We start from the raw sequence: 27892 nt of genomic DNA on the forward strand, positions 1-27892 counted from the left end.
CATTGCTTGTCATAGTAAGAAATTTCTGTATTTATTTAAAGCTACAGAAAGCTTTCAGCCAATATATTTTACTTTTAAAGTAGGCTAAAAGTGCCCACAGATGGCTAAAGCATCTTGGGTGTCAAATGATCATTGGTTGCACCACCACAGTTCAGTATTAAAGTGCCCAGGCAGTACATTGCTCTGACTGTTCTTGCTTTACAGACTGTGTTTTGACTTGTCTCCAGATGTACATTGTGAGGTCACGAGGCAAACTGTAATCTCCCAAGAATTCTTCTGACCTCAGTAGCAAGTCAGCAATAAGGATTGCCAGACATGCCTTCTAAGAAAAAAAACAACGGTGTGAAGTTCTAATCTTCTGTTGCTTGGTGAACAGCTCCTGTAGGAAGGCTGACACCTGTCCAAGAAATTTGAATCTTAATTTAGGTAAGGGAGATATTTTAATGGAATTGTTTTTCTTCACAGGAGTCTGTAACAGACTACACTACACCTTCTTCTCATCCTAACACAGTGGCTACTAGCAGTACAAAAATGGAGGAGACTTTGGTGACGAACGTAAGTCTATTGCAGTGATCATCTTGACTTTGAAGACAGGAAAATATTTTCACACTTCTTTAAAGCACCAAAAAGTGCCTTCAGTAAACAAGTCAACAGGTTCCTTTCATGTGAACTAGCTCTGTGTTACCTAGTAATCTTACTCTGAAGGACATTTGGTTTGATTAGTACCTGCTCATGAATTCTTCGGGTGTTTTCTTGTCTTTTGAACAATCACAGTGAGCTAAAGAGCACAGAAAGTGGAGATGTTCATAGGGACAATTCTAAAAAAGCAAAGACAGGCATAATAAGGGAGTGTGTTCTTGGCAGCAGTTGGGACTTGACCCCTGGTACCAGTAGCAAGTTCTGTACCTGAGGTTGAAAAAAGGCTTTTACAACAAAGCAGTTTTGAACTGTAGCCTGAAATCACAACAACTGCATAGAATGGGAGCAGCTGAATGGTTTGTGAAAGCAGACAGGCTTTTCAGGTGTTCAGTTGCCGTGGAGGTGAGATGTTTGCAGTCCTCAAAGCCAGTGATACTGACTGTGTGAGCGTGGCATAGTGATTGAGAGAACCAGCTGGGTTGTGACTTGAGTGTGCTGGGACATCAGGGAGCTTGGATCTTGTGATTTTTGCTCTTTGAGTAGCAGAAATAGAATTAGCTGAGAGTCACATTGATTGGGGAAAGAAGAATCATACAGTAGGATCTTAGTTTTTTATGAGGATGTCGTGTGAATTCCATCTAAAAATGCTTTTCAGCTTACTGCAGCATCATTTTGAAGCATTACTGGTTGAACTTCTTATTCTTCTGCTGGCTTTTGTGGTAGTGTTGTGGTTTGTGCCTTTGGTGGTTAGTTTGGAAGACTGAATTCTGTTGTGTTAATGATATCCTATCCCTGTGGATGTGGGAGTTCAATTTCTAACACAGGAATTAGGGGCTGCTGGCCACAAAGGATCTGTGCCATCCCCTGCTTCAAAGCTTCAGTATCTGTCTTTTGGATTAGCCTTATCCAGTAGAAGTCCATTAGCTGTGCTATGAATGGAGAAAGGAATGGCTAGAAGTATTAGACTGGCCACTGCAGTATTTTTGATGCATTTCCTTTGAACCTTCTAGGAAATGTGTTGGTGTTTTCGTAGGCAAAGATAGCAATAGCATTATGTCAAGTTTATTTCCCCAAGTATCACATCTTTCATCTTTTGAAAGAGAAAATAACTGAGTTCAGTTATTGGATGGCAAATCTGGTTTAGTTTGTTTCATGGTCCTATGACTTTGCAGGTCTATAAAAGCTTCCTCTTTTCACAAACTACATCTCAGAATTCAAGGTCCTGAAGCCCCACGTACTGTATTGGTACAAAAAAGGACAGATTTGGCTTGGGGAGAATTTTTGCATATCAGTAAACTGAAATGGTACTGAAAGTTAAATCCCAAAACAGACAATGGGTGATTGTTTATGCAGAGGACGTGGACACCTTAGAACCTTAGTCTTCAGCCTCTTAAAGAGATGAGAAGCATCTTGGCACCTGCTGAATGGCCTTTCCCAGCCTACCAAATTTTCACCTTATTTTATCAGAATCTCCCTGCCAAATGCTCAAGCCTTGAAGAAATTGTAGCTCACTTGATAAAGCTTGAGCTTTGCTTTCTGGGGCTTTTTCTAGTAGACGTAGTTAGAATGTGATGTGTGTTGCCTGCCTTTCAGGTGCCCCTGCCCCACACCCTTCCCCTCCCTAGGAGGGAGACTTTACAACAGAGCTCCAGCCTAACTCCAGTTTCTCCCGCTACCGTCGACCTCACCCTCAAGGTATGTACCACATCCCTCTAAGGGTCGTTTTCTTGCATGCAGGGGAAAAAAGTTAATGGAGAACTTGCTGGTGAACCTTTTTTTAGAGCCTTCCTTTGTTTCCTCTGCTGAACTGCTTTTGCATATAAATGGATGGCTGAAACACGAGACTCTATCAAAAGATGCATTTAAGTTATAAATTTCTAACCCCGTTTTGCATTAACACTTGGCATCTCAACTAGTCTTGGCTCCCACTGCCCTGAAAACCAAGATCCCAGTGTTTTAGCATTGTACCATGGTGCTCATGGCAAACCATCAGAATCCAATGAGGATTTTTGAGAGTTTAGCTTAAAATAAGTTGCCTGGTTTGGTATTAAAGGCTTTAAGGAGTTGCTTGGTAAGCCGAGCTTGATTTCTTCTTAGCTGTAAGCTTTTGGTGCAGTGATAATGTGGTTTGGAGTTGGATGGCTGAAGTTCCAAATGGTGAAACGTAGGCGGTGTGTTGGTGTCTCTGAAGGGCAGTTAGATCAGCGAGTCAGAACGTGTTTGGTTGTGTTATAAATGTTCTGTTGTTTTCTGCTCTCCAGTGTAGAGCAAGTGTGTAGAATATTTTGAATGGTGTTTTCCTATGTTGTTAGATTTTGGACTGCATTGTATAACTCACTAACACAGAGTTGGGCTCTAGCTTTGCTACTGTATTTTTAGAAGTTGTTGGTCTTTTTCATTTTTTTGGTGTCCTAGATCTGCTTTTTGATTGTGACTGCAGGTGACTGAACCAGTAGAAGCATTGTTGCTGCTTCTAGTTTTGAGGAAGAGTGATGCTTGAACTTAGTTTCTCTAAATTTTTTGAAGAAATTAAACTAGAGATTGGATGCAGAACTAACACTTTGGAGAAACTTGCCTGTCAATCCCAGTGAGACTTGTCTCACTGGTGTCATTTGACAGCTGCTTGCTTGTGTTCTCTACAGATGATAGATATTAATGTCCTCTTGTTGAATCTTTGCTTTTCTTTCGTTAACACTTTATTTCCTAGAAAGTATAACATCTTTCTAAAACAATAGACCAGCAGAAGTGGGGAGAGGACTGGAGAGGGACAACTAGTTTAACAAAAACCTAGTTTTCTGTTGCTTTCTTGTGTAACCATTTAGCAGAATCTGACTTTCTGGCGTCTGAAAGCATTGTCTGCAATAGCTGTCTGACTGTTTAGCAGCTGGAGGTCTGAATCCCATGGAATACAGATGGGAATGTTACTGCAAAGAGCGTGGGCAACATGCCTTTGTGGAGCAAACTGTGGTGTTCATGTCATTCATCCTGCAGTTTCCTTTTTCTGCTGTTCTGGTTTTGGTTGTTTCTCAGTGGATGATAGATTTTGGATGTGCAGTAACAAAATATGTCAAAGATTCATGTTTTGAGGCTACCTTGAAGAACCTTCTGACAAAAATCTGAACAGAAAAGCATTTGGAAACTGCTTCTCCCTAATTTCCTTATTCCAACCACTGGAGCTCTACCTTCTGTTTACAAATGCTGAAGGCAACAAGCTTGTTTGGAAGCATATACTGAGACTTTCACCTTCACAACAGGCCTTCTGGTCCAGGCAGAGCAGAGCTACTCTTTTGGCATCCTCTTCAGTATAATCCTTGCTTTTTTTAAAAGATACTTTTGGAGCAGGAGAGAGTAAAGCATTTCCTTCCTTCTCTTAAAAGAGCATGATCTCCAGGTTCTGCCTCTGTAAAGGATTAGTTCCTTGCACCTCCTCTTACCTCCATCCCTTGTCACAGAGAGCTGTCTGTGAAGAGACTCAGTGGGGAACTCAGCCATAATCAGTCCCACTACTTGGCATCATTCTCCCATGGTGTAGGTATAAGGTGCTCCTATGGGAAGGCTTGTTGAGGTCTCATTTCCTTGGAGTAACTTTGCTAAAGACACCTTCACTAAGACAGACATCCTCTTAAGGGCTTGGCTGATAGGGCTGTTGGTAGGTGAGGAACTGAACAAAAGAAAGTCCAAAGCCCTCTTAAACTGAGCTGCCTGACCTTCCACGTTCTGAGGTTTCATCTAAGATTCCTGTGTAAGCATCTGGTCTGGAATCTGACACATTTTGACTTTCTGATCACTTAGACTTTGGTGCACTGAAAGATATGTACACTGGGATTTATCTCCAGCGAAGGGTTTGGGTACTGGACCATTATTGCAGTGGGAAGGCACCAGTGGGTCAACAATAAAGAGAAGCCTCAAGCAACCACGATCTCCTCCTTTTCCCATAACTGAGTGAGCAGTGAAATTACAGGACTAACCCCAGCCTCACTTAATTTAGAACCTTTTACTCCTTCATGTCTGGTCTGTAGGTGGTGCTGCATAGGCATTCCAAGTGTACCAGTCTCTCCTGCATCTTTTTTTTCGGCTTAAGAAGTTAGGGGTCGTTCAGAAGCTCTCTGAAAGCAAAGCTGTTAGAAAACTCAGGACTCTGTTATGTGCCCTGGATATAACAAAATGCATTGTGTAGCTTTTGCTATCAGTGGTTTCTCCAGGACATCATGAAACTCACTGAACATAGCAGAAGCTTCTGTACCTCCGTTCACACATTCACAGGTACTTACTTTATCTTAATGCCAATGCAATACACTTAAGCAAAATAATTTACAGTAGGTTAGTAATAAATTTTGAAGTTTGCCCTGTCTGAAAGAATCAAAATCAATTTGGAGGAGAATGTGTAGGAGAAACAAAGAATGATTGCTGGGGAAGATGATCTCAACAATGAAATTAGGTGACTTGCCTCTGAAGGATTCAATGTGTAACTAAGTTTTCCTCCTCACCCTTTACTCTCTTGAGGAATACAGAACTCCCATTTTCCACGTGGGTGTGTGTTGATACCTGTTACCCACTTTTTTTGATATTTCTCTGATACTTTGTCACTTCTGAAGCATCCAGACAAATAACCTCAGCCACGTTTGGCCTGTCTAGACTGTGCCTAACTCATGTAAAGCAGAGTGGGTTGACAGGAGGACTTTCAGAGAGTGCAGGTCCCAGTTAGGGGGACTTTCTTGATCCAGGCAGTGAGGTCAGACATGTTGGTGAGTATTTGTCTCTTTATATATACCATTAAAGGTACCACCTGGCCTTGAGAAACTTAAAGTGAGCAATTCCAGCCTGTGGCATCCAGCTCTGCTGGCAGATTTTTGGTTTCAGCTGGAGACAGCTGAATATTGTACAGAAATCCCTGGACCATGTTTGAGCCTTTAAATTAGGGACCGTAGTCTGAAACATTAATATTTCCCTTTCAGTAGTCTCTCAGAAGTGTCTTAATTTAGATTTTATATTGTGTGTCTAATGTAGCAATAATTAGATTTTATTGGCTGCAGTAAAACCATAGTTCTTTCCACTTTGGTTGGAACATAATTGTGTATGGAATATTTCGAGTTTCATCTCCCTTGCTGTGCAGACATAAGCTCATAATTATTATAGAAGTAGAGGAGCACGAAGCATTTTTAGCTTTAATATAAAGCAGCGTGCACAGGCTGTGCCAGCTCGTGATTGCTTCTTGAGCAGCAGTTGCTTTGGAAATCTAAACTTGACTACTGTCATGTTTACTGAAGTGTGCATTGGATATTTTTGGTGGTCACTCAAAAGCAGATGATTTACCCAGAAAGCAAGGGGCCGTTTCATTTAAATGGCCCAAGCAACTTGTAAGTAAAAGACTTGATGGAAATATTTAGAGTAATTTCTTACCTTTCTTTTGCTCACTGTGTCTTTGCACTTCATGTCAAACAAACCCAAACCAAGTTAGTGTGAGTGAACTCTCTTTTGAGCATTGAGTGTTAAGATGATGAACTGTGCACGTGTGCAGTTGGAACAGATGATAAGCTCCAACTTCAGGCTGAATGCTTTTTGCATGAACAGAGTTGCACGATTACGGTGCCTATTCAGGAGGCTCGCATGAAGCCCAAGTTGCCTTTAGACTGACAGGAACTGTTAAGAGGAAGACTGTTTGACTAGTTGACACTTCTTAATAAATGAGGACATTTATTTTCTTTTAAATAGATGGAGTCTGCACGCAAAGCATGGGAGAATTCCCCGACCATGGGGGAGAAGAGTTCTCCAGTGACCTCGGCAGCGTCTCCTATCGCAGGTGGCAGTGGCAGCAGCAACAGCGGCGGCAACACTGGGCCAAGCAGTGGCACCTACAGCTCCTTCTCTAGTGCATCAATGCCTCCTATTCCTGTGGCCTCAGTTACACCCACAACTTCGCTCTCAGGTACCGCACGCCGAGATCGTAGTATCCTGTTGTGTTGTTCCTTGTTCTTCAAGAGATTGGATTCCCTTTGGAGTTGTTAAATGCGAAGCTCACAAGTTTTACCTTAGTATGGAATGTCAGATCTGAACAGCAGCTTCCCAAATACCTTTTAACTAACAGGGAAATACTTCACCTGTTTCACTTCAGTCAACTGAAAATTATACTAAGATGTCTCTCTGCCTAAACTACTTATATGGACTTGAAAGAGGAGGTAAACTTCTCTTGGCTGCCTTATTGGTTTCATTCTGTTCAGCTGAATGAAGGAAAGAGCAGAGTAGATTTTGGGGCAGAGGATAGTTCTGATATCCAGCTAATTGGAACTTCCCTTTGTGCTCTTGCTTTTTGAGTTAAAGCCTCAAGAACTCATAAAAAACCCCCTTCACAGAAGGCAGAGCAAATGTCCAACTGCTCTTCACAAGTAGTGCTGGTTGCCACCTTCGTTCTTGGCACCAAACAAAAGATGCTATAGCTGGTTAAGTCTTCATGCCTTGGAATATTAGAATATATTCCCAAATCTCAGCTGAAGCCTTTGAGAAAAAGCTTTTTTTGGAGAATTGTCTCTCAGCCATGGGGCTCAACCACTGTATGTTGCAGTGTTTTGTTGCATAACTAACCAAGATGCCTCCTGCAGTACTTTTGTAGGCTCCTGTAGCTGAGAAGGAGATGCATTATAGTTGCAGCACTTCCTGTAGTGAACTTAACAGAATTGTCTCGTGTTTTTGTCATGTCGATGGAAACAGCTGCATTGGGTTTCAGTGGTTTTTGCCAGTTGTTGCTGTGCTTGCATAGCTGTCCCAAAACTTGGACCACTGAACGATGAGGCTTTGAAATATCTTTGATTGATGTGTCCCTTGCTTCTCCCCTCCAAGGAGCCGGAACATACACCACCTCTTCACTGAGCACGAAGACTGCGAGCACCTCTGACCCTCCTAATATCTGCAAAGTGAAGCCCCAGCAGCTGCAGACGAGCAGCCTGGCTTCTGCCAGTCACTTCTCCCAGCTGAGCTGCATGCCATCCCTCATTGCCCAGCAGCAGCAAAGTCCCCAGGTCTACGTGTCCCAGTCTGCAGCAGGTAATGCTGTTTGTGCCCGAGAAGCCACGTGTCTGCTTTTTTGGAGTTCTGAAGCTGCAGAGTTGAATTTCGTTCTGGTTTTCTCTGCAGTAAAGACAGAATGATGTAGAGCATTCTGTAGCAAATATTCACTAATTGTGTCTTGCTCTAAATCTGCAAGTTTCTGTCAGTAACTACAAAGATAGTACTGTGTTAGTTCTTTGAGGAAAGTAAATTTGAGTCTCTTAATGCACCATTTTTCTGTTGCAGAATTGTACATCAGTATTTAAGACCAAAAATGATTGTCTTGATTTCTTTCTTAAAATGCTACAGGAGTTTAGAATTGTGACATATTTTCTTTAAAGAAAATCCTACATAGAGTTAACCTAAATTACATGACATTATAACATGTTGTTCCCCTTCCTTCACCCAAACACCTTTTTTTGGCCAGAATCTGTTGCTCATCCCTCCAAAATTGTGTGGGATTTAAGATGCCTGTGTGAGATGGATAGACTCTGAGAGAGAGTTGGAAAAGATACCAAAGCTGGTTGGACACCACAGCTCTCCAGTTCTGTGTCTTCTCCCAGCCTCTCTGGTAGCAGTCATGCTGGGAAGTAATGACAGTGGCTGCATGTCTAACTCTTGATGAAAACCTCTCTAGCAGGGAGATGTTTGGAATCAGGTACTAATTGTATTGCTCTTCCTGAGGTACTACAGCTCAAATCCCAGCATTTTATATGGATACAAGTCATCTGTTCAACACCCAACATGCACGTTTGGCACCACCTTCTCTGGCCCAACAGCAAGGCTTTCAACCAGGGCTTTCTCAGGTACTTGGGGATTTCTTATTCTCTCTTTTCCCCTCCCTGTCCATATTGCCTTGAAAGTTATACTGATGATCCAATGGGGAGAGTGGGACTAAAGACTCAGCAAAAAAATGAGGTCATGCCTGCCCTTGCCATTTCATTCTGGTGCACGCAGGGGGTGTTTGATCTCTGCTGTTGCTGAGAATTAAAGCATTTGTCGTGAAAGTTGAGGAAAGTTTTCACTCAAATATATGTGAAAGCACATATTCACAGGAGGTGTTTGTGGTCATGTTAGTGCAGGCTTGCTCAACTTTGGCGGTACAAAATTATATGTGATCTGGTGCAGTTGTTTTGTACACAAATCTAAATGATTCATCCAGTTTCGGCTGGTTATTTGCAAGAAAAAGTGCAAAATTCAACTAGAAAGTAATTTTCTTAGTGGCAGCAATACTATCTGTGCATGCAGCCTTGGGATTTGACATTCTCTGTTTACTTTTCATAATACTACACAAATCACACCTCAAACTGTAGCTTTTCTACGTGGCTTTTGTCCTTGGATATTTAATGTTTCCTTTTTTCTGCAGCCTGCTTCAGTTCAGCAGATCCCCATCCCCATCTATGCACCTCTGCAAGGACAGCACCAAGCTCAGCTGAGTTTAGGAGCAGCACCAGCTGTTTCCCAAGCCCAAGAGTTGTTCAATTCCTCCTTACAACCTTATAGGTAGGTAGCATATGCAAATTTCTTTGGGTTTTGAGTGGCAGAATTTATTGAACTTGATTCCCTGCAGACTTGTGTTCTGTGCTCCAGAGCTGCCTCATCTTCCTTGTCTTCTCCAAAATCTCTTCTGTCTGAGAACTCTGTATGCAGATTGTGTGTCTAGTCTGCTTGTACAGATTATGTATGATAGTTGTATCTTTAGAAATCCAGGCTAAAAAGCTGAAAACATGAGTATTTCGTACTGAGAGAACAGAGAAAGTCTGTCCCTTTAATTCAGCAATTTTCTAATCAAACCAGCGTTGGAGTCATGAAACACTTTGAAATCCTAGTTTGAACTCCTTAGATGGTAAAACTTAATTTCAGATGTGTGGGGGTAGCCGGCTATGTTTTAGAATGTTTTCTGTTTGCTACAAAAGATAATAGTAAGACCAATTGGCATTGGTAGCCAGACTAACTTCCACTGTAAGCCTTTCCAAAGCTTCCTTGCACTTCCTATCAAAACTGACTCACAGCAGTATAATTCTGACCAATGCTGTTGGTTTCACTTTGAGGAAGTTTCTTTGGAAGTTTAATTGGAGGGTTTTGCCTGGGCTGTAGAAAAACCTGCTTGTTGCAATGTCGAAGACTGAAGCCACAGAAAGTTTAATTAACTACCTTTGTATCCTGACTTTGTGCTTGGCTGATTTTGTGGGACCAAGTGTTGCTTGTCCTGCCACAGCTGACAAAAGCTGTTGCAAACAGTTGGCTAACTTCAGAAACACAGTCAGTTTGGCATGTGCTCCAGATTAAATGAATGCTTCTGGCAGAGGAGGATAAACTTTGAGAGGTGCAAGTTGCTGGTTGAAAAAAAAAATGCAACCAAAAGTGAAAAATGAACAAAAAAAACACTAGTAAAAAATTTTGTCTGCGTTGAAGAAAATCCTCTGCATACAATGTGGAAAAGTTTCTCCAGTGCTCAGAGTAGGACTGTAAGAGTGTTTTGCAGTTAAGGAAAGGTACAAATCAAAGCCAGTCCAGGTGGTGTAACCCAGGTGTTGTGTCAGACCTGCACACGGCCACCACAGCAATAGATCAATGGGATCATACATAGCCACCATGTGATAAACTAAAAAATGTTTGTACATCAGAAACACTCTCCTCTGAGCTCCAGAGCTTTGAGAGGGGCATTTGGTTAAAAAAATCTTAATTCTTCAGTCTCGAGGTGGCTCTTAATGGCAATGTTTGGATAGGTATTTCAGATGGACTTAAGACAACCTGACTGTGGTGCTTTTGCTGTACTGGCTTTGGTCTCTGTTTTTTAACCAAACTGCAACTTCTCCATGTTGATGACAAAGGCATTGGATATCTGGCTAAAATTAAAGGCTGTGTGTGGTCTCTTTTGAAACTAAAACATTCATTTGGAAGCTACAATTGTCCGTATCCAGTGATTTAACCTGTAAGTATTGGAAGTTGGACTGTGGATTGGTCAAGAGAACAAAGCAGTTTATTTATGACTAAGTGGAGCTATTCACATGTGCTTCCCTGCCATCCTACCTTATAGCTAAGAACTGACAGCTTCTGTATTTTACAGTTAAGTTATCCAAGAACTGTTATAGCATGCACATGCAAATAGATAAATGTAATTTAAGATTTTTAGTAAAAAGCCTAATCCTTTCTTTTCCTGTGGCCTTTAGTAGCATCTGTTATATTGTGTACAGGGTAGATAGAAAAAAACCCCCTTCCTTTCTCACGTGAAAATGTGTTCAGTAGAGCTAAGCATTCTATTTCTATTTAAAGAATATAAGCTGTGCTCCTAATTTTTGGTGGCTCGTAGTTGAGCTCTGTCAGCATTTTTATGTGTGGTGCTTCAATCCCTTGCAGATCTCAGCAAGCTTTTATGCAGAGTGGTTTGTCTCAGCCGTCGCCAGTGGTTCTGTCTGGTACAGCCTTACACAACTTCCCAGCAGTCCAGCACCAGGAGCTTGCTAAGGCACAGTCCAGCCTGGCATTCCAACAGACTTCTAACACACAGCCTATCCCCATCTTATATGAGCATCAGCTTGGTCAGGCTTCAGGACTGGGAGGCTCTCAGCTCATTGATACACACATTCTGCAGGTAGGAAATGCTCCAAATGAAAAGCTTGTGCAGTGGTTTGATACAGGACATCAAGTCTTGCTCAGCTCGGGATAAGCCCACCTATGTGATAACAGTCAAGGTGACAGGAAGACTAAGACACTTGGAAGAGAATGTTCTTTTAATTTCATAAAGGTACATTAGCATAATCTCTGAATTGAGGCTTGTTCCCCAAATTACAGGGCTCCTCACAGTTCTGTCGTTAATTAGAGCTTCAGGTTGAATTTCTGTTATGGTCGATGATAAAGGGCTGTTGTAGCACCTGCAAATGAGAGCTTTATCACAAACTGAAACCCTCAGGTTGTCAGCTCCCCATGCTGTCGTTTCTGCTGCACTGGTTGATGTCCAGAGGGTTGTCCCACACTGCCTTGGAACTCTCCTGAATGCTCTTAAGGTAATGGTGTCTCTTGCTATCCCTAGGCCAGAGCTACGCTCACTCAGGCTTCAAATCTCTACTCTGGGCAAGTTCAACAGCCTGGCCAGAGCAATTTCTACAACACTGCACAGTCTCCCAGTGCTCTCCAGCAGGTAAACTATGGCATGGTAAATTCCCTAAATTGTATTCTTCTTAAAAGCACGTTGTGTTGATGGTGTCTGTGGTGTGGGGGTAGAGGTGGGGGCTGAGAAATTTTTAATTCTTCCAAAATGCAAGAATTTCAAGTTAATAGCAAAGGAGAGCTACAGCAGCAGCCCTGAACCAGCTGAATTGCTGATAAGTTATATGACCCGCAGTTCGTGTTGATCATTTGTCCCTGGCATCCTTCTCTTAAATAGTTCATTTTCCATTGATGGACAGAGGTTTAATTGGCACAGTGGTGTTGCTAATTGACTGAGGCACATGCTGCTTTTATGGGGGGAAGGTATCAGGGATGGTGGAAGGATAGAGAGGCAAACTCCTGGTGCTTTGTGCAGCCTAATGGTTGACCACCAGATCTCACTGAGATGAAAGCCAGTGATAACAAATGTGTAGAAAATAACTGAGAAGTCAGCAAATAGGTGATGATACAGAGAAACAGGACAGCCAAGGCAGTAACCAGGAATCTGTATCAGGAGGTTTGTAAAACACCTCCAGTGATTTTAAGGATTTTTAATTCTTCTGTGAAAGAACTGTTTATTAGCTGTGTGCAAACATTGTCATATTCACAGGATACTGTCTAAAGGTTTCTGTCTTGTGGTTCAGTTTTTTTATTTAAGTGGCCTTAAAAAAAAAAAGCTTCTGATGGACTGATTTATTATAATAGCCTACCTCATACACATGAAAAGTTGCCAAGATAAGAAATGTAGAAGAATCATGAAAAAATTGGATCTCACCTATTGGAAATCTAACATAAAGTTTTAAGGACCTTTTAGAAGGGTTAGTGATTATAATGTGTTCAGTCCTGGCTGTCTCTATACTTTTAATCTGTTATCCTGCAGAGCAGAATCCTAGTAAGCCTTTTTTCTAGTCACGCTCAGAATATAATTTTGCAGGTTGTGGATTGTCAGAGTAGGACATGCAGTGACTCCTACCAGTCAGGTCACTGCTGTGGTATTTTCACATTTACCACTCTGTGGTGTTTTCAGCCCACAGCACTCTCTGTAAGTGCAAGCAAGGGACAGGCTGCAGTTTGTTGGGGTTGTTTTTAACTTCAGACTGTTGGTTGTTGGAACTCCTGGAAAGTTAAATCTGGTTTTCATCTCAAACAGTGTCCTTTGATGACTAAAATTTTCTAAGTAAACAGCTAAGCCAATCCAGTCCCCTCCCCAGCTCGCTATTTTGTTCTGCTTTTGTTTGAGTTAAATTTACTTCTTCATACATTGAAATCATGTTGAAGGATCTTGGCGTTTGGAGATGTCATGCAACTTTGTTTCTGAAAAGCAAAGACCCAAATGCCATTAGAATTGATTATAAAGGCAGACTGAACAATAAATTAACTTGTTTGCTTGCAGCTCTCTGGGTAAATGTATGAACTCATTAAGCCATTTGCCTTGAATAAAGCTGAAGTTGTAGAGCTACTAATGAAAGTTAAATAATGGCCTTTGTGTCTGTGTTACTGGTGATTCTGCACTTTCTTTCCAGGTGACGGTACCTCTGCCAGGATCCCAGATTTCTTTGCCCAACTTTGGATCCACAGCACAGCCACTGATTGCCCTGCCCCAGTCTTTACAACCACCACTACAGCACACACCACCACAAGCCCAGGCTCAGAATCTGAGCAGGCCTGCACAAGTAACCCAGCCTTTCCGAGGACTGATCCCAGCAGGAACTCAGCACAGCATGATTGCTGCCACTGGAAAGGTAACAGCACTGCTACATCTGCAGGACTGAAATTATTGGGAAGCACAGCCACGTGTTGGTTTATACAACCAGTATGTTGACTTATATCTAAAAATCTGCCTCGACTCTAAAAGGTAGGGAGGGGAAGACAGGAAAGGCAGTCAGTGTTAGTGCCTGAGTGACTGGGTCTGTGTGTTTTGTGAAGGTTTAGCTAAGGGTCTGTAGCTACTGGTCCATTTGCACTGTAGGAATACCTGGTTTGATAGTGACTTTGTGGACTGGTAGGGCATTCCATGTAGAAGCCATGTAGAAAATGGTACTGAACCGTTGTTAGAGCAGCTGGCAAACAACTGTCAGGGCTGGTGTCTGATTCTGGTCATGCTTGTGTTTGTTGCTTTGTTTCTGGACTCACACCAGAGCAAGTTGTGTGGGTTCAAGAGCTTCCAGTGCAACAAAGTGGAGTTTTAGGGGCTTCAGTGGACTCTGATCAGCTCTGACCTTAAACTGGAATTAAACTCAGCAAGCTGCATATTAAGAATGTAGCATTTTATGCAAGGCAGAACCTCTGATGTGTAATTAAAAAAGAAAGCTGATCTGGCAGCCGAGGAAGACTCCCCAAGTGACTGCTCCAGTAAGGAAATAACACTGAAATAGTGTAAGAAACTTGAATATCTAGAGGGGAATTCTCTCCTTTATCTGAAGCTGCTAAGGTAGTTGCCAATGAGTACATGCATGAAGCTGGCTTGCAATCACAAGGTCTCTTGTCTTAGATGGAATCCCAGATTTACAGGCATCTGGGATTTTTGGATAGTGTGCAGCACAAGACAACTGGAGTAAACTTACAGGTGAGCAGTGGCTGATAAGACTGGACATGAACTCAGCTAAGGTTTCTGTCAGGTACAGCAAGGTCTTTCCCCACCTCAGGGAGTAATCTGCCTCTGGAGCTGCACCTGAAATCCCTGCAGCCTGTGGCCTAGATTTTAGGGTGCTTTGGAGTATAAAATGACCCCGCTGTTCCAGAGATTTACAGCTGTGATAAGAAAAATCTCCCTCGAGCGTTAATTCCATGTCTTGGGCAGTAATGGCACCCAGAGTTTGAGACCACCCAGATGAAGTGTTCAGCCTGTCACCCCCAGAGTGTGTGTGATGATTTTGGCACCGGGCACTTTTCCAGCTTGATGGGATCTGACCAAATCTTTCCACCTTTATAGTTGTTACGAGCCCACCTTGCAAGCAGCATGTTTCCTGCCACAGTTGTCATTGGAAAATGATCACTCATTTCAGCAAAAAATGAGGATGCAGTGGGTTGGTGTCCTTAGATGACTCTCCAGCCCTGCTCTAAGAGTTCCATCATGTTCCTGTTAGAGAAAGCTTAAAACAGCCTCTCATTTTTAACTAATTTATTGTTACTGTTATGCTTCATGGCCCTGTGTGGAAATACACTGTTGCAGAGACTTAATTTATTCTGTTCAGTGTATCTGCAATATAGCATGCAAGATTCATTGCTCCAGCTAGTCTGCAGATCTTTTTTCCTTGAATGACAGCTCCATTTTGCTGTGCTTTAAGGGTTTTTTTATAGAACTGGACTATTTTATGTCATTTTTCTTTTCAGCATTTTTTGGGATTATTTCTAAAGATTTTCATGTGGTACCTGAGATGGGAATCTCAGATAATGAGATTTGAACTTCAAAACACATCTTTTTTTTTTTTTAGGGCCAAATAGATGAAATGACTCTCAAATCCCCTTTCCTTGTGCAGGAGGATCAAGTTAGAAAGCCACTACCAAGTGCCAGATAGTGCAGGAAAATTATACAGAGAGGTGGTTGTGGTGCTGGGCTTATCCTAATTGTAAGAGTCCATTCTGCAGTGAGGCTTTCATCTCCACTTAAATTACCTGTTTTCACTGAGGTAAGCTAACAGCTGCTTAGCAAATCTAATTTTTTTAATTAGAATTAACATGTCAGTTGCTGTGTTTTTCAGATATCAGAAATGGACCTGAAGGCCTTTGGAGGTGGCATTGATGTTAAACCTGGAACACCACCAGTTACTGGCAGAAGTACTACCCCAACCTCCAGTCCCTTCCGGTAAATCTGCCTTAAGCTCAGAATTCCTTGAAATCAGAGCTAGAAAATGTACCTAGTCATGCATGAGCAGCCAGTTCTGAAAGGTGTGAGGCAAGGGGCCACTGATGTAAAATACAGTGCTTAAATCTTAGCTTACGAGCAGCATTCCAGTTGATCATCACATCTGTTGTAGTTAAACACAAGTACATAGCTCTGAAATAAAATGTGAAAAATATTTTTTGATTAAATGAAACTAAACCCGTCACGTGAAATGACCTGGGATTGTACCGGTAGGGCACTGAAGTGGCAGGGAAGATGTACTTTGGGATAAACTCTGTGACAGTTTATCTTAATTGTGGTGTTCTAAGTAAAATCACTTAAAGGCTTAGACAGCAGCTATGGCAGCAGTTCTCTTTAAAGGAGTAGGGGGTTGTTGCAAGATCCACAAGCTTCTCACAAGTGAAATTAGTAAGCTAGGCAGCCTCCTTCACGTTCACACAGTGCTGGTGTGTGTGGATCTTAGCTGGTGGCCCTGCCACTGGTGCCCTGCTGCTCCTTTCACCTTGAGTAACTGTATCACCCACAGTCTGCGTGAGAGCTCTCTGCAAGTCAAGCCCTGTTTCCTAAAGCAGGCTGCTCGGTCTTTATTGTCTCTGAGGGTTGTTTGCTGCCCTGCCCTCAGATAATCTTTCAAGCTTCATGTAATTCATGGTGATTCAACACCTTGAAAGTTTTAATGGAGGGTCACGTTCTTGGCTAAGTAAAACAGGGGGAGTAGTGTTTTCTGTGAATTCTTGAAATCTGTTCAAGTGCATTTTGGAAGGTTTGACAGCAGGTCAGAGTTGAAGCAGCTGCACACGTTCACTGCCTTTTGTGACAAGCTCTGAACTTGCCACAATAGAGCAAACAGTGTGAAGGGGCAGGACTGGGCAGGGATGGGAAGGGGAACACACTTCTAACATTAGTATTTGTGTCATGAATACTTTAAGGAAAGGTCTCTTTCACACAGACAGACCCCTGGAATCTTTCCATATCCTAAATATTTCTGATTATGGTTTCTCCTTGTATTCTGAAGTTCCGAGTTTGTTTGCATATAGACAAAGCTTCACACCAGCTTCTCGAAGAGATTTATTTTTTTTTACCCCTCCAATGCTGAATTTCTAGTTGTAACTAAAGGCAGAAACATCCTCTGAATGAAAGCAGTGTGATTTTAACTGGAGTTCTTTCCCTTAGGGCCAGTTCTACAAGTCCTAACAATCAGTCCAATAAAATGAACAGCATTGTCTACCAGAAGCAGTTCCAGTCAGCAGCTGCTGCTGTGAGAATGACACAGCCATTTCCTGCACAATTTGCACCCCAGGTAGGTGATTGGTGGCTTCCTACAAACAGATTTTTTTCTCTGTATGACCTGGTGACTAACTTGACTGTGTCTCCTCAGGCTTTATCATGGGGAGATACAAAATGGCCTCCTTAAAATGAAATGGCGTAAGAAAGCTGATTTCAAAGCAAAAAAGTATCCCTCTGATCTTGCTAACTAGTAGTGCTGATTTTGTGGTGTTTGAGTTCTGTGCACACTCAGGAATGTAATACAAGTTGTGAATGATGTAGAACAGACAGTGTTCTGGCTTCCCCAGGCAGCTGTAATGCACCTCGTCCTGCAAAAACGGGTCATTTGGTTGGGGAAGGGGAGGAGCTTTGTGTCTCAGAAGGGTCCCAGTGCATATTTTAAATGTTCAAAGACAAAGCAGATTTGCAGCTCTGAAGTACTGAAGGAGCAGTTCAGGTTGGAAAAGATCTCTGAGGTCAAATAGTCCATACAAGGCAGGGCTGATGGCAAAGGGTTTGATTTGCTTTGGCATTCCAGGGAGCGCAGCTTACAAGGGTGGTGCATCCCTGTTACAGGTTTCTCTAACCAGGCTGCTAGGGAAATGTAGCCTCTCTAAAAATGTAGGATATTTCTGTCTTTTCTTTTAGCATTTGGAGTGTTGGACTGCAGGACTTGTGGATTTGATTTCTGGATTGCCACTAGCAGAAACTACATCACCTTTCCGGGGCTGCCTTTCTCTAGTGGCTCCTCCACTGCCTTGTGAGGGTTTTCTCCCTTTTTACATGCTGGGTTGAAGTTGTTGGTGCTGCTTTCAGCCACAGCAGCACTGCAGGGCTGGCTTTTTCTTGGAGTTCAGGTGTGGCTTTTCCTAGCAAAAAAAACCTGTTTTCTTGACATAGCAGAGTAGCAGCTTTTCCCCCTTTAAGATAATGCCAACGTGCAATCTGGTTGGCGATTTTCTAATTGAGAACTGTCTCTTCTTGTTGTTTTTCCCCCACTTAGATCCTCTCTCAGCCTAACCTGCTCCCTCCATTGATAAGAGCCCCATTTACTAACACCTTCCCAGCGCCTGTTCAGAGGCTGCCAGTAGCACTGCATAGTCAGATGCCGTCTCAGATGACCACAGGCCTTATGAGCCACCCTCAGTTACCACGTGTGGCCAGAGGTCCTTGTGGATCAGTACCTGGAGCCAGAGGCAGTCAGGCCCAGGCTGCGCTGAAGGCTGAACGAGACATGAAGGTTAGTATGTGAACAGCAGAGCTGCTGCTGCCACCAGTTCAGTCTGACAGCTCTAGGGCAGGGATGTGTCTGCAAATCAGGGCTTCAGGAAAAGACCTCTGGACCCAAAGCTGGTAGCTGGGCTTTTAACAGCTGAAAACAGACCTTCTCTAAGCCTTGTTTTTTAACAAGAATTTTAAAATATTCGTAGGGAGCTTCCTTTCTCAGGTGGTCCTGTGGTCAGCAGCTGTAGAGCTGCCACTGCTCTCCAAGGCAACGTGACAACGAGGTGTCAAGAGCCTGGATTTTTATTGAATGAGTGATAAAGCCTCACGCCTGGCTGTTATCTCTCATTTCACATCCCAGCTCTGAGCAGCACTGTGGACCCTCCTGTTCCAGCCAGCCTTGCTCCTTGGGGACTCTGAAGAGTCATTTCCCAGTGGTTTGAAATGCCTGTGGTTAATTCTCTGTGGAAGAATGCAGTACATGGTGCACTGCACAGAACAGGGGGCTGCATTTCAGTAGCAGGGGGAATGACAGTCATCAAACTTGTTACAGCACTTTGGGACCCTTCAGGTCAAGGCAAACTCTTCTTCCCATGGCAGGACTGCAGTGTGGGATATCTGTAGGGGCACCATTGGACACTCAGCCTATTTGCTGCAGTGAGTGGCTTGAATAGATGGTACTTAGGAGCTCCTTCATCTACTGCCATTCACTGTTGTATAAAAGCAAGAGAATGTGGTGGTCCTGGTTATGCATGGCTGTAGGAGAATTCATTACCCCTTAAATTGTAGGTAGTTGGTCCATTTTGTTTCTACCACCAGTTCATGCAAAGACTTAGGAGGTGATGCTTCGTGTATTGTCCTGACTCTGTGTTGTGCATTGAGTCTGGCCAGTCATAGCAAATACTAATACACAGTTCTGGTTTCCTGAACCTCCCTGCAAACACTGTGGAAAGGAATGAGAGTTACTCTGTCACACTTGGTTACTTGGGATCAAGTCATCCAACCTTAACCTCAGGGGATGGCTGAAATCTGGGCTCAAGATTTCAGGTGTCCCTGCCTGGGTCCAGTAAAATCAGGCTGTTGCTGCAGTCTTGCACACCAGAGTTCACAGGTTTGTTTTCTGTTCTCTTGCTGCTTGAGTTACTTGGAGCAGCTACACAGTGTGAGAGCCAAGGCCTCTTGTTCCAGGCATTTGCTGTTTTGTCCCCCACCCCTGTTGTTGTGTCTGTGTTTCCCAGCTCCATTTTCTGGAAAAAAAAAAAAAACTTGGAGAGGTACATGGCTTAGTGCCTGTATTGCAGTTGGGGCTCCTTGTGTTAAGATACACCTTTTTAATTTAAAAAAAAAAGGTGTTTGACTGCATTGGGCTTAATTGTGCAGTTTCTAAAAGATTGAACTCTAATGGAATTCCTGCTTTGCCTGAGTGTGGGCAGGAAAGCCAAGTGCTTGGTGAAGTGTCTGGTCTGCACAGTGGAACTGGAACATGTCACAGGGCAGGGTTACTGGTAGGATTCAGAGGAGGGATTTGAAGGAAGCCAGGCAGTAGTTTGTGCTGCCTGGGATGAGTGCTTGCTTGGAGTGGGAAAAGATAAGGCTTCAGCTTACATGTAGCACAACTTTGAATCTGGTTCTCTTGCATCCCCATTGCAGGCTCTGAAGTCTGTGTTCAGAGCCACAGGAGGGGGAAATCTGTGTGCTCAGAGTAGGCTGTGGTGCTGTGAGAGCCCCTGCACTCCGAGGTGCAGCACACACGGCAGGAGCAGGGACAGCTGGAGTGCCCTGGGTGCCCACGGGAGTGTCCTGCACACACCCCTCTGACCACGTCTGACCTGTGCTGAGGGGGGAGCTGCAGTTTGAGCCTGCTGTCAGCAGTGTTTATACTTCTAAAGCTCTGCAACAGTAGTGGCATAAAAAGATGTTAGATAATGCTTCAGACTGTTGTCCTTGATCCTCTTTTCCTGGGGGCAGGATTAGGAAGAGGAAGGGAAGCCTAGGCATGAAGTTAAGCTACTGCTGAGGAGCCAAGCACCCATGGTGACATCTGGAAAGCAACTGGATGGACACTGCCTTTCTAGGAAAGTCTGGCCACTGCGGTCAGTCCTTTCCCCTTTGTTTAGGAAATACTTTTGTGAAGTCACTCTTATTCCAATGCCCTCTCTTCAGTAAACTTATTTTCTCCCTCTCTTAAGGCAAAGCAGAGAGCAGAGGTACTTCAGTCCACCCAGAGATTCTTTTCTGAGCAGCAGCAGCAGCAGAGCAAACCCATAGGAGGCAAAGCCCAGAAAGTGGAGGAGAATGGAAGCAAACCCCCCGAGGCAATTGCTGACTCCTCAGGAGTCTGCCAGGACAAAACAGAGGAGAAGCCCACGCCTGCACCCGCTGCCACACCGAAACCTGTCAGAACTGGACCAATCAAACCTCAGGCAATCAAAACCGAGGAAACTAAATCTTAGAGGCTGTGTTCCCGTGGAGGGGGGCAGAGGGGAGGGTGGGCGAGGTGTCAGCGGCATGAGTTTGTGGCCTGAAGGCCGAGGCAGCAGCCTGCTCTCCCTGCAGGGCTCCGAGCAGCCTGAAGGGGCACAGGAGCCATCAGCAGTTACAGGTGCAAACTGGTGGGTGTCCAGCTGAGCTCCTGGGCTCTGGGGGTTTGTGTCTCCTCTGACAGCATGAAGGCTGCTCTCGGTGTGTGCACGTTCCACACGTGTGCGCGCGTGTTTTGGCTTACACACCTTCTGCTTCCCACGGTGAGAAACATGGAGAAGTGGCAATGGCAGGGAAGAAGGTGGTGGGGAGGCATGTTCCTGGTTGACACGATGACTTCTCTTATTTTCTTCAGGCTCTGATCTTCAGCTGCTATTTATCTTTTTATAAACCCATGAGTATGACAACATGCAGTTCTGAAGATGGTGCTGGGCCAAGTAATGTGTGTTAAGTTTTTAGTGACTTAAGAAGCTTCTATCTTGTAAAAAACAGAGGGATCCATAGCTGGCAAAATTGCCTTTGCCACGCAGGGTCTAACCTAACATAACACAGTGATGCTGGTGGTGTTGGATTCCCCTCTGGAGGCAGTGCTTTGCTGGCTGCTGCTGCTTGGATGACAATATTCTGCATTTAGATCACCACATGAAAACGCTACTTGGCCACCTGTGTCCTCTCCACCCGCTGCCCCCTCAGTGGCTCTCACCCCTGGAGTTGAAAGGTTCGTTGCATCAATAGTCAGGTTTGTTCCGTTCACCCCTGTCCAGGTGTCTTTATATGATGCGAGTGGTCTCTAAACGGTTCCAGTTTCTGTCTGTGATACAGCAACGAGCACTTAAACTGTGCCACGAGAACTACAGAAACCTTACTGATTAATGAGAGTTTATCTCAAAGGTGCATTTTCATATCAGAGCTGAGTCGCACCACCTCCTTGCCCACAGTGTGCTGGAAAGTAGAATCAAGTCAAATAAATGCCTTTTTAATTGTATCCTCTAGTATTCTAGCTGTAGGACAGTACTGTATGATACTTCTGTGAATGTAAGATATCCTGTACCTGCTTATGATATGTAGTAGTGACTGTGCTATACTGGAGCTGTTTTTAATAATGTTATTCTAGAGGTTTTTTTTCCAGACAATGATTGAAAAAGCTAATAAAAAGCACCAGGTACCACATCAGTAGCAGAATTTGCTGGTTTTTTCTTGGATTTTTTTTCTTTTCCTTTTTTTTTTTTTTTTTTACATTTTTTGGAAGGAAGAGTTGAAAGTCTAATGTGTATAATTTTGTTCAAATGACTGCAGAAGCTGGAAAGGCTGTTGCTGCTATTGATGCCTAGTGAATCGCTATTGGTTATCTTTTTATATAAATATATATATAATTTGAATTTTTGGAAACTCTAGCTGTGATGTCAACTTTGGAAAAAAGTATCCCACTTGTAGTGTGAGTTGGCATTGTACAGAAATTAACAGCCATATTGGTCTAGAAATGTTAAACTTAATTTTTTTTCCATTTGTACAGGGGTAACGCACTGTATGAAATATGTACGGTCTTATTTACATGGGTTTGATTACAGAAACTAATAAAGTATTCTCTAAATAAAGCCCCCAGGTGATCTTGTGATTGGTGCAGCACTGCAGGACGCGATGGGAGCGGTGCCAAGGGAAAGCAGGCTGCTGAGGAAAACACTGGAACAGCTCATTGCTGTACCCCCAGCACTGTCACGCTCCCTCTGCAGTGAAGGTCTCCCAGGATGTGGCTCCCATCTCTCCATGGAAGGAGCCTGATGGGTGTGGTTGCCACATGTTCCATATCTCCAGTGTGTGGGAGCTGCCCTGGCGCTGGTTGTTCCCCAGGGAGGAGCAGAGGAGACTGGGATGTCCCCAGCTGGTGAGTGACAACACCCTGGCAGCACCAGGGGTAAAGGCAGGAGGTTTCCTGCCAGAGAGAGCCTTGGCCTGAGCCTTCCCAGCTCCCCCAGGCCCAGCCCTGGGATGTGGGGTTCAGGAGAGGCCCAACACTGTCAGCTGCCACCAGGGGAAACTTGCTTCCCAACCTTCTCATGTTTGGTCTCCGAGAAGAAATTCCTGCCTTGGGAGAAGGTGCTGGTTGGCCCTGCACCTCTGAAGAAAGGGCAAAGCCAGGCAGGGGTGTTGGGGGCAGTTGGGCAGGTTGACCTTTGGTCAGGGGTGTTGCTGCCCGGCCCCGCAGTGGGTCAGGAAGCAGCAGACTGGGGCCACCAGGAGAGCTGGAGCCCTGCCCAGGTTGGTGCTGTTTGCGGGTACAACTGCAGCAGTATGGAGTAAATAAAAGATTCTGTAATCCACAAACAAGCAATGGGCAGGGAGTAACCTCCAGGCAGGTAACACTGCAGGTAAATCACCTTTTTCATAAGGATACCTATGAGCACAACTGCAGTAAACACTCGGGAAAAGGAGGAGGTGGGGGACTGAGTGAATGTAGACACTCATTTGATCTATAAATAAATGTGCTATAAAGTTAATTGAGCTGTGCTGATGTTTCCCTGGTTTGAGGTTGTCTTCTGCCTGTTTCACCCCAAAAATGGGAACTCATTCACCAGAGTATTCTATTTTTAAGGAAATGCTGTTGAAAGGATTAATGTTAAATTCTGTGGTAATAAAGGAAGTAAATTCTGTGGTAACTAGGAAGTCAGACAAATTTTCCACAGCTGGCTTTGGGAATGTACCAGGCTTTGGGCTGTTTCTTGCACAGAACTGAATGAGGGTAATATTTCTGCATAAACTTAATTAAAAGCAAATTCTTGGGCATTTTATGCCTCCAAATAACCCAGTTTTGATGTGTGTCTCTCCAAAACCCCAAACCACCCTGGCTGCCTTTGAGGCCAGGTGGAGCTTTCAGTCACTGACCTCAGTTCATCGAATATTTTTATGACATTTAATCAGATAACTTGCCCCTGGCTATTTACGCTGGAGTAGCTCTTGCTTTTTTAATTTGTGTGGGATTTGGTGTGTAATCTCTTTTCTAGGACTCTGGTCATCAGAAAGAATTGTGCTGAACCTCCCAGAAATTAGGGAACTGTTTTGTTGGGGTAATTAATTTTTTTTCCCTTTAATAATATTCAGGCTGTGAAAAGACTGTAACTTTTCTCAAGGGCAGGAGCAGAAGGGGGTTAAGTGTGACTGGGCCCATATCCAGCAACCCCCCTGAGCTCAGGCTGGCTTCTTGCTGGGATGCAGGAGGGGAGGGCTTGTTTTCCCAAAGCCTGTTAAGTAAAGCTGTGTATTCAGCACTGTTCAGCTCCAGCCCAGCTTTCTGGAAATCCTGTGTACACTGGCTTGTCTTCATTTATTTTCGTAGTCAATTAAGAGATGGACTTCCCAGCCTGAAAAGGCCCCGGGGTGGGCCGGGGCTGTCTGCCCTCGGTGTCTGGGCTCAGCGAGGTGCTGCTGCTCCCCGGGGCTCTGCACAAACCCTGCCTTTCATCCAGGGGTTCGGTTCATGCCCCTAGGGAGCTGTGGGGTGAAGGGAGGCTCCAGCCTCGCCTCCCCCTGTTCTGGGACAGAAATGCCTTTCTCCCATCCTCACTGCCTGGTTGTCTGTGCACTGGGTGGGCAGCTCCCGGCTGGGGTGGCTCAGCACTGTGTCAGCAGGGTCTGGCTGCTGCTGCCTCGCTCCTCCTGCGTCCAGAGGGTCCCTGACAGCCCCTGGGTGAGCCCCAGATCTTGCCCTGCCCACCCTCTGGCTCACCAAACCCCTTATGCATAGAGTGACTCTCACTTTTTACAGCCATCACATATTTTTCCAAAATAAAGCGTGGGAATGATACAAAAGCCAAGTTCTTCATTATGTTGTATATGTAAATACACAGTGCTACACTTAAGACAACAGTGTGTTAGGAGGACAGCAGTGGGGTGAAGCGCATTGCTGACAATTCCTGAAGGTGACCATCTGAAAAGTGTCCCACTGTGTTCTCTGTCCTTTCTTTTTCCAACATGTGGTGTACTTCTGTTAGAAGCTCCTTCTGAAATGTGGCATTTTCCTACCCAAGGCTTTACGGTTTCCCCCTAGGAAAAGAGGCTTGGAAAGACAAGGTGTAAGGCAGCAGTGGTGCTGGGCAGTGTTTATTGGGCCAGGACCCTACACAGCCCCTTGGGGGATGTGGTTGCTGCTGCCCTGAATGCCAGGGCAGGGGGAAAGAAAAAGCCTCCTAGAAAATTTCTACAATAAATAGATAAAGCAGCGTGGTTTGGACTGCTGTGGGCAGAGCTGCTGGCCCAGCACGGCCTGTAAAGCCAAAGCACGTGGCCGGGAGGGGCTGGGTGCACCAAGAGGCCACCCGGCTGCAGGATGCTCTGCCAGCACTCCTCACCCCTGCTCTCTTGGCTGCTTTCTTTTCCCCAATAAAACAAGGCTTGTGCAATGAGTGTCTGTATTCCCTGCTGCTTCTGATCCTGCTGGATGATTTTTGGAGGTGGCTGAGCTCCAGGCTGCCCCTGGGCTCTGCTGGTGTGGGATGCAGTGGGTTTGTGGGCTCTCCGCACGGGAGCTCTGCAGAGCTGGAGCCTGGAGACGGGATTCCCGACCTTGCAAGAGGGGATCGTTGCTCACAACCAAGGAAAGTGTGTATTTTTAGGCTGATCCTCCTGGACAGCCCCCTACCACACACCCTGTGCAGCCCTCACCCTGCCTGGGCCCCCCCTGCTCCAAATTTGGGGTGGCCAGGCTGGGTGCTCCCAGAGGACACTGGAGCAGCTCAGGGCTCGGTGCTGCAGTGACCCAACTGAAACCCACCGAGGCTGGGGAGCAGTTTCTGACTCCCCCAGGCTCTGGAGAAGCGCTTCATTTATCTCTGCTGCACTTGAGTGCAGGGGGGTGTTGCTGGAGGTGCCCGCAGAGACACAGGCGGCCCCTCCTTCACCCGGGGCTGTCCAAGGCCGGTGCTCCCGGCCGTGCCGGGGGGAGCTGGGGAGCAAAGCAAGATGCCAAGGCACACATGGGGGGGTCACAGGGGCTGAGCCGGTGCATTCCCAGCCCCGGCTCAGGCCTGGGAGAGGCGCACGGGGTAGGTGACCATGTTGAAGCTGTCCCAGGCGAAGAGCTGCCGCTCGGAGGGGTTGTAGTCCAGCATGCTGAGGTAGCGGAAGCGGTTCTCGAAGGGAATGCTGAGGGCCCGGCTGGCGCCCGTGGCCGTGTCGTAGGCGAAGTTGATGGTGGCATTGGGGGCCGAGTAGCTGCTGACGGTGTAGAGGGTGCCGCAGATGAGGAAGGAGTTGGCCACCCCCCGCTTGCGGATGTTGGTCTCCCAGGTCCGGCGGATCTCCAGCGTCTCGGGGTCCAGCTTGGAGAGGACGATGGCCCCCCGGGCACTCTCGGTGCTGTAGATCACCCAGAGCCCCGTCTCGTCCACCGCCAGGTCGATGTCAGTGTAGCCACCCCAGGCGTAGGGGTACTGCCCGTGGTACCCGGCGCCGGGGATCTCCCTCTCGGCCGTCACGGTCTCTCCCCGCAGGTCGTAGCGGGCCACGGAGCGGGAATGGCGGGGCTGGAAGAAGAGCCCGCCGCGGTAGACGACGGCCCCCGTGCTCTCCAGGGGCCGCGGCAGAATGTGCACCTTGGCGGGGTAGCCCCGGGCCAGCTGCTCGGCCTCCTCGTACTGGAAGAGCTGCCGCACCTCGGTGCCCACCGCGTCCACGCGCCACGTGGTGTCCCGCGTGAAGGGGGCCACGGGCTCGGGATCCTTCATCCACACGCCGTACTTCCCGGCGATGGAGTCCGCCCGGCCGAACACCACGGGCTCTCCCACCCACACGAGCTCTCCGCAGCCTGCTCAGGACAGGACGGGAGACAGGGGGGTCACCGCGGGCCCCTCGGCGGGGCCGGGCGGTACCCGGAGCTGGGGGGTGGGGGGTACCTGAGTCCGCGGCCCCCGGGCGGCCGAGCGCCGTCTCCTCCAGCAGCCGGGACACGGGAACCTCCGTCCGCTCCGACTGCAGCTCCTGGAAGGTGAGGGGCTGCGGATCCCAGCGGGGCGCTGCAGTTTGATCAGCACAGTGTGAGCAGGGGCTGGGCCAGCCCCCGGCACTGTCCTGCCTGCCCCCGACCGCCGCGTCCCGGAATGCTCGGTCAGGAGCCTGGTGCCCCCTCCCACTGCAGCAGGGCACATCTGTTGCCCCCCTTCCCCTCCACGAGTGTGGTTTAATTTTCCTTCGGGGAAACTCCCAGACCTCCCTAGACTAGCGCCCCGTGTCCCCGCTCTGCTCCAGGGCAGGTGATGGGATGAGGAAGGCTCTGGCTGACAGCGCTGCTTTAGTGAGGGGAAGGGGGTGTGGTACGAGGGGCTGCGACCCTCCGGTAGGGCTGAGCCCACCAGGGTCCCCAAGAGTGGGGTACAGCAGTGGGTGCCCCACATGGGGGGCTGCAAAGGGAGTTGCCCAGCGCCCGTGGGGAGGTCCTGGAGCAGAGCCGGTGGCACGGCCGCCCGGGGGTCCCGGCCCTGGCACTTACCCTTGCCGGGGGCGCGCAGGGTGTCACGGCCGGACCCGTCCCTGCCGGGGGGGCAGCGGGCGGCCCGCAGCCGGGTGATCTCCTGGGCGCTGCTCTCCAGCCGCCTGCCCAGCTCCTCTTTCTCCCGCTCCAGCCGCCCCTTCTCCTCCTCCAGCCGGGCCTTGGCCCGCAGCAGCTCCCCGTACGCAGTCTCCAGCCGGGCGGCCGCGGCCACTTGCTGGGGCTCCCGAGCCCCCCCGGGCCCCGAGCCCCCCATTGCCCGCTCCCGGCTCTCCAGCCGGCTCAGGCGGGCGGCGAGCGCGGCCAGCTCTGCCCGCAGCTCGGGCACGCCGCCGGCAGCCTCAGGGCAGGCGGCCTCGACGGGGCTGGCCACCGTGAAGGAGTAGGTGCAGTGCCCGGCGCCGTCGGGGACGCGGTGCAGGAACGCGGTGTCGGCGCGGCCGCGCAGGGCCAGGGACCCCCAGATCAGCACCCACAACCCCAGCATGGCCCCGCCACTCTGCGCTCGCCGGGCACCGCCGCCCGCATTTATAGGGGAGAGGGTCGGGGCGGCGGGGGGCGGGCGAGCAGAAACCTTCCAAATGCCTGCGGCGGCACCGGCACTGCCCCCGCCGCCTACCCGGGGCCGTTGGCCGGGCTCGGCAGCCGCGGGGCCGTGTGCCAGGGGTGACGGCGGGGGCGAGGCGGGCGGACCTGCCCCCGCCGCGGGCGGGGAGGATCCGCCGGGCCCGGATCCGAAGCCCGCGGGGGCCGCGCGGGGATGGGAACGG

At 46.9% G+C, this 27892-nt stretch overlaps 2 protein-coding genes across 8 annotated transcripts in view; one reads left to right on the forward strand and one right to left on the reverse strand.

The window, feature by feature from the left end:
- PRRC2C (proline rich coiled-coil 2C) overlaps positions 1 to 22239 on the forward strand; it is a 70769-nt gene extending 48530 nt beyond the window's left edge. For 4 of the 7 annotated variants that reach the window (XM_027658337.1, XM_027658342.1, XM_027658340.1 and 1 more), the window contains exons 23-34: positions 466 to 555; positions 2233 to 2334; positions 6352 to 6565; positions 7474 to 7677; positions 8374 to 8486; positions 9047 to 9183; positions 11041 to 11275; positions 11714 to 11836; positions 13353 to 13571; positions 15531 to 15634; positions 16847 to 16973; positions 20353 to 22239. In XM_027658337.1, coding sequence (XP_027514138.1) covers positions 466 to 555; positions 2233 to 2334; positions 6352 to 6565; positions 7474 to 7677; positions 8374 to 8486; positions 9047 to 9183; positions 11041 to 11275; positions 11714 to 11836; positions 13353 to 13571; positions 15531 to 15634; positions 16847 to 16973; positions 20353 to 20616 — 1932 coding nt within the window. In that variant the 3' untranslated portion in view covers positions 20617 to 22239. The remainder of the gene's footprint in view (positions 1 to 465; positions 556 to 2232; positions 2335 to 6351; positions 6566 to 7473; positions 7678 to 8373; positions 8487 to 9046; positions 9184 to 11040; positions 11276 to 11713; positions 11837 to 13352; positions 13572 to 15530; positions 15635 to 16846; positions 16974 to 20352) is intronic. The other 3 variants (XM_027658341.1, XM_027658343.1, XM_027658344.1) reach the window with 3 other exon arrangements.
- A 2156-nt stretch (positions 22240 to 24395) lies between these two features.
- Positions 24396 to 27841, reverse strand: MYOC (myocilin). Its single transcript, XM_027658605.1, has 3 exons — positions 27123 to 27841; positions 26530 to 26649; positions 24396 to 26441 (listed from the first exon to the last, which is right to left on the reverse strand). The coding sequence occupies exons 1-3, from the start codon at positions 27607 to 27609 to the stop codon at positions 25657 to 25659; spliced, it is 1392 nt and encodes a 463-aa protein (XP_027514406.1). The 5' UTR covers positions 27610 to 27841; the 3' UTR covers positions 24396 to 25656.
- Positions 27842 to 27892: the final 51 nt, after the last annotated feature.

The sequence above is a fragment of the Corapipo altera genome, unplaced genomic scaffold, assembly GCF_003945725.1.
Source record: "Corapipo altera isolate COAL_440 unplaced genomic scaffold, ASM394572v1 79, whole genome shotgun sequence".
NCBI classification, from domain to species: domain Eukaryota; kingdom Metazoa; phylum Chordata; class Aves; order Passeriformes; family Pipridae; genus Corapipo; species Corapipo altera.

What these genes read in the sequence shown, in the direction of transcription:
- MYOC (XM_027658605.1), bottom strand. Translation starts at nt 27,609, where the DNA reads ATGCTGGGGTTGTGGGTGCTGATCTGGGGGTCCCTGGCCCTGCGCGGC. An exon ending in CCTGCGCGCCCCCGGCAAGG is followed by an intron (nt 26,650 to 27,122) that starts GTAAGTGCCAGG and finishes ATCAAACTGCAG; the next exon opens with CGCCCCGCTGGGATCCGCAG. An exon ending in CCCGGGGGCCGCGGACTCAG is followed by an intron (nt 26,442 to 26,529) that starts GTACCCCCCACC and finishes TGTCCTGAGCAG; the next exon opens with GCTGCGGAGAGCTCGTGTGG.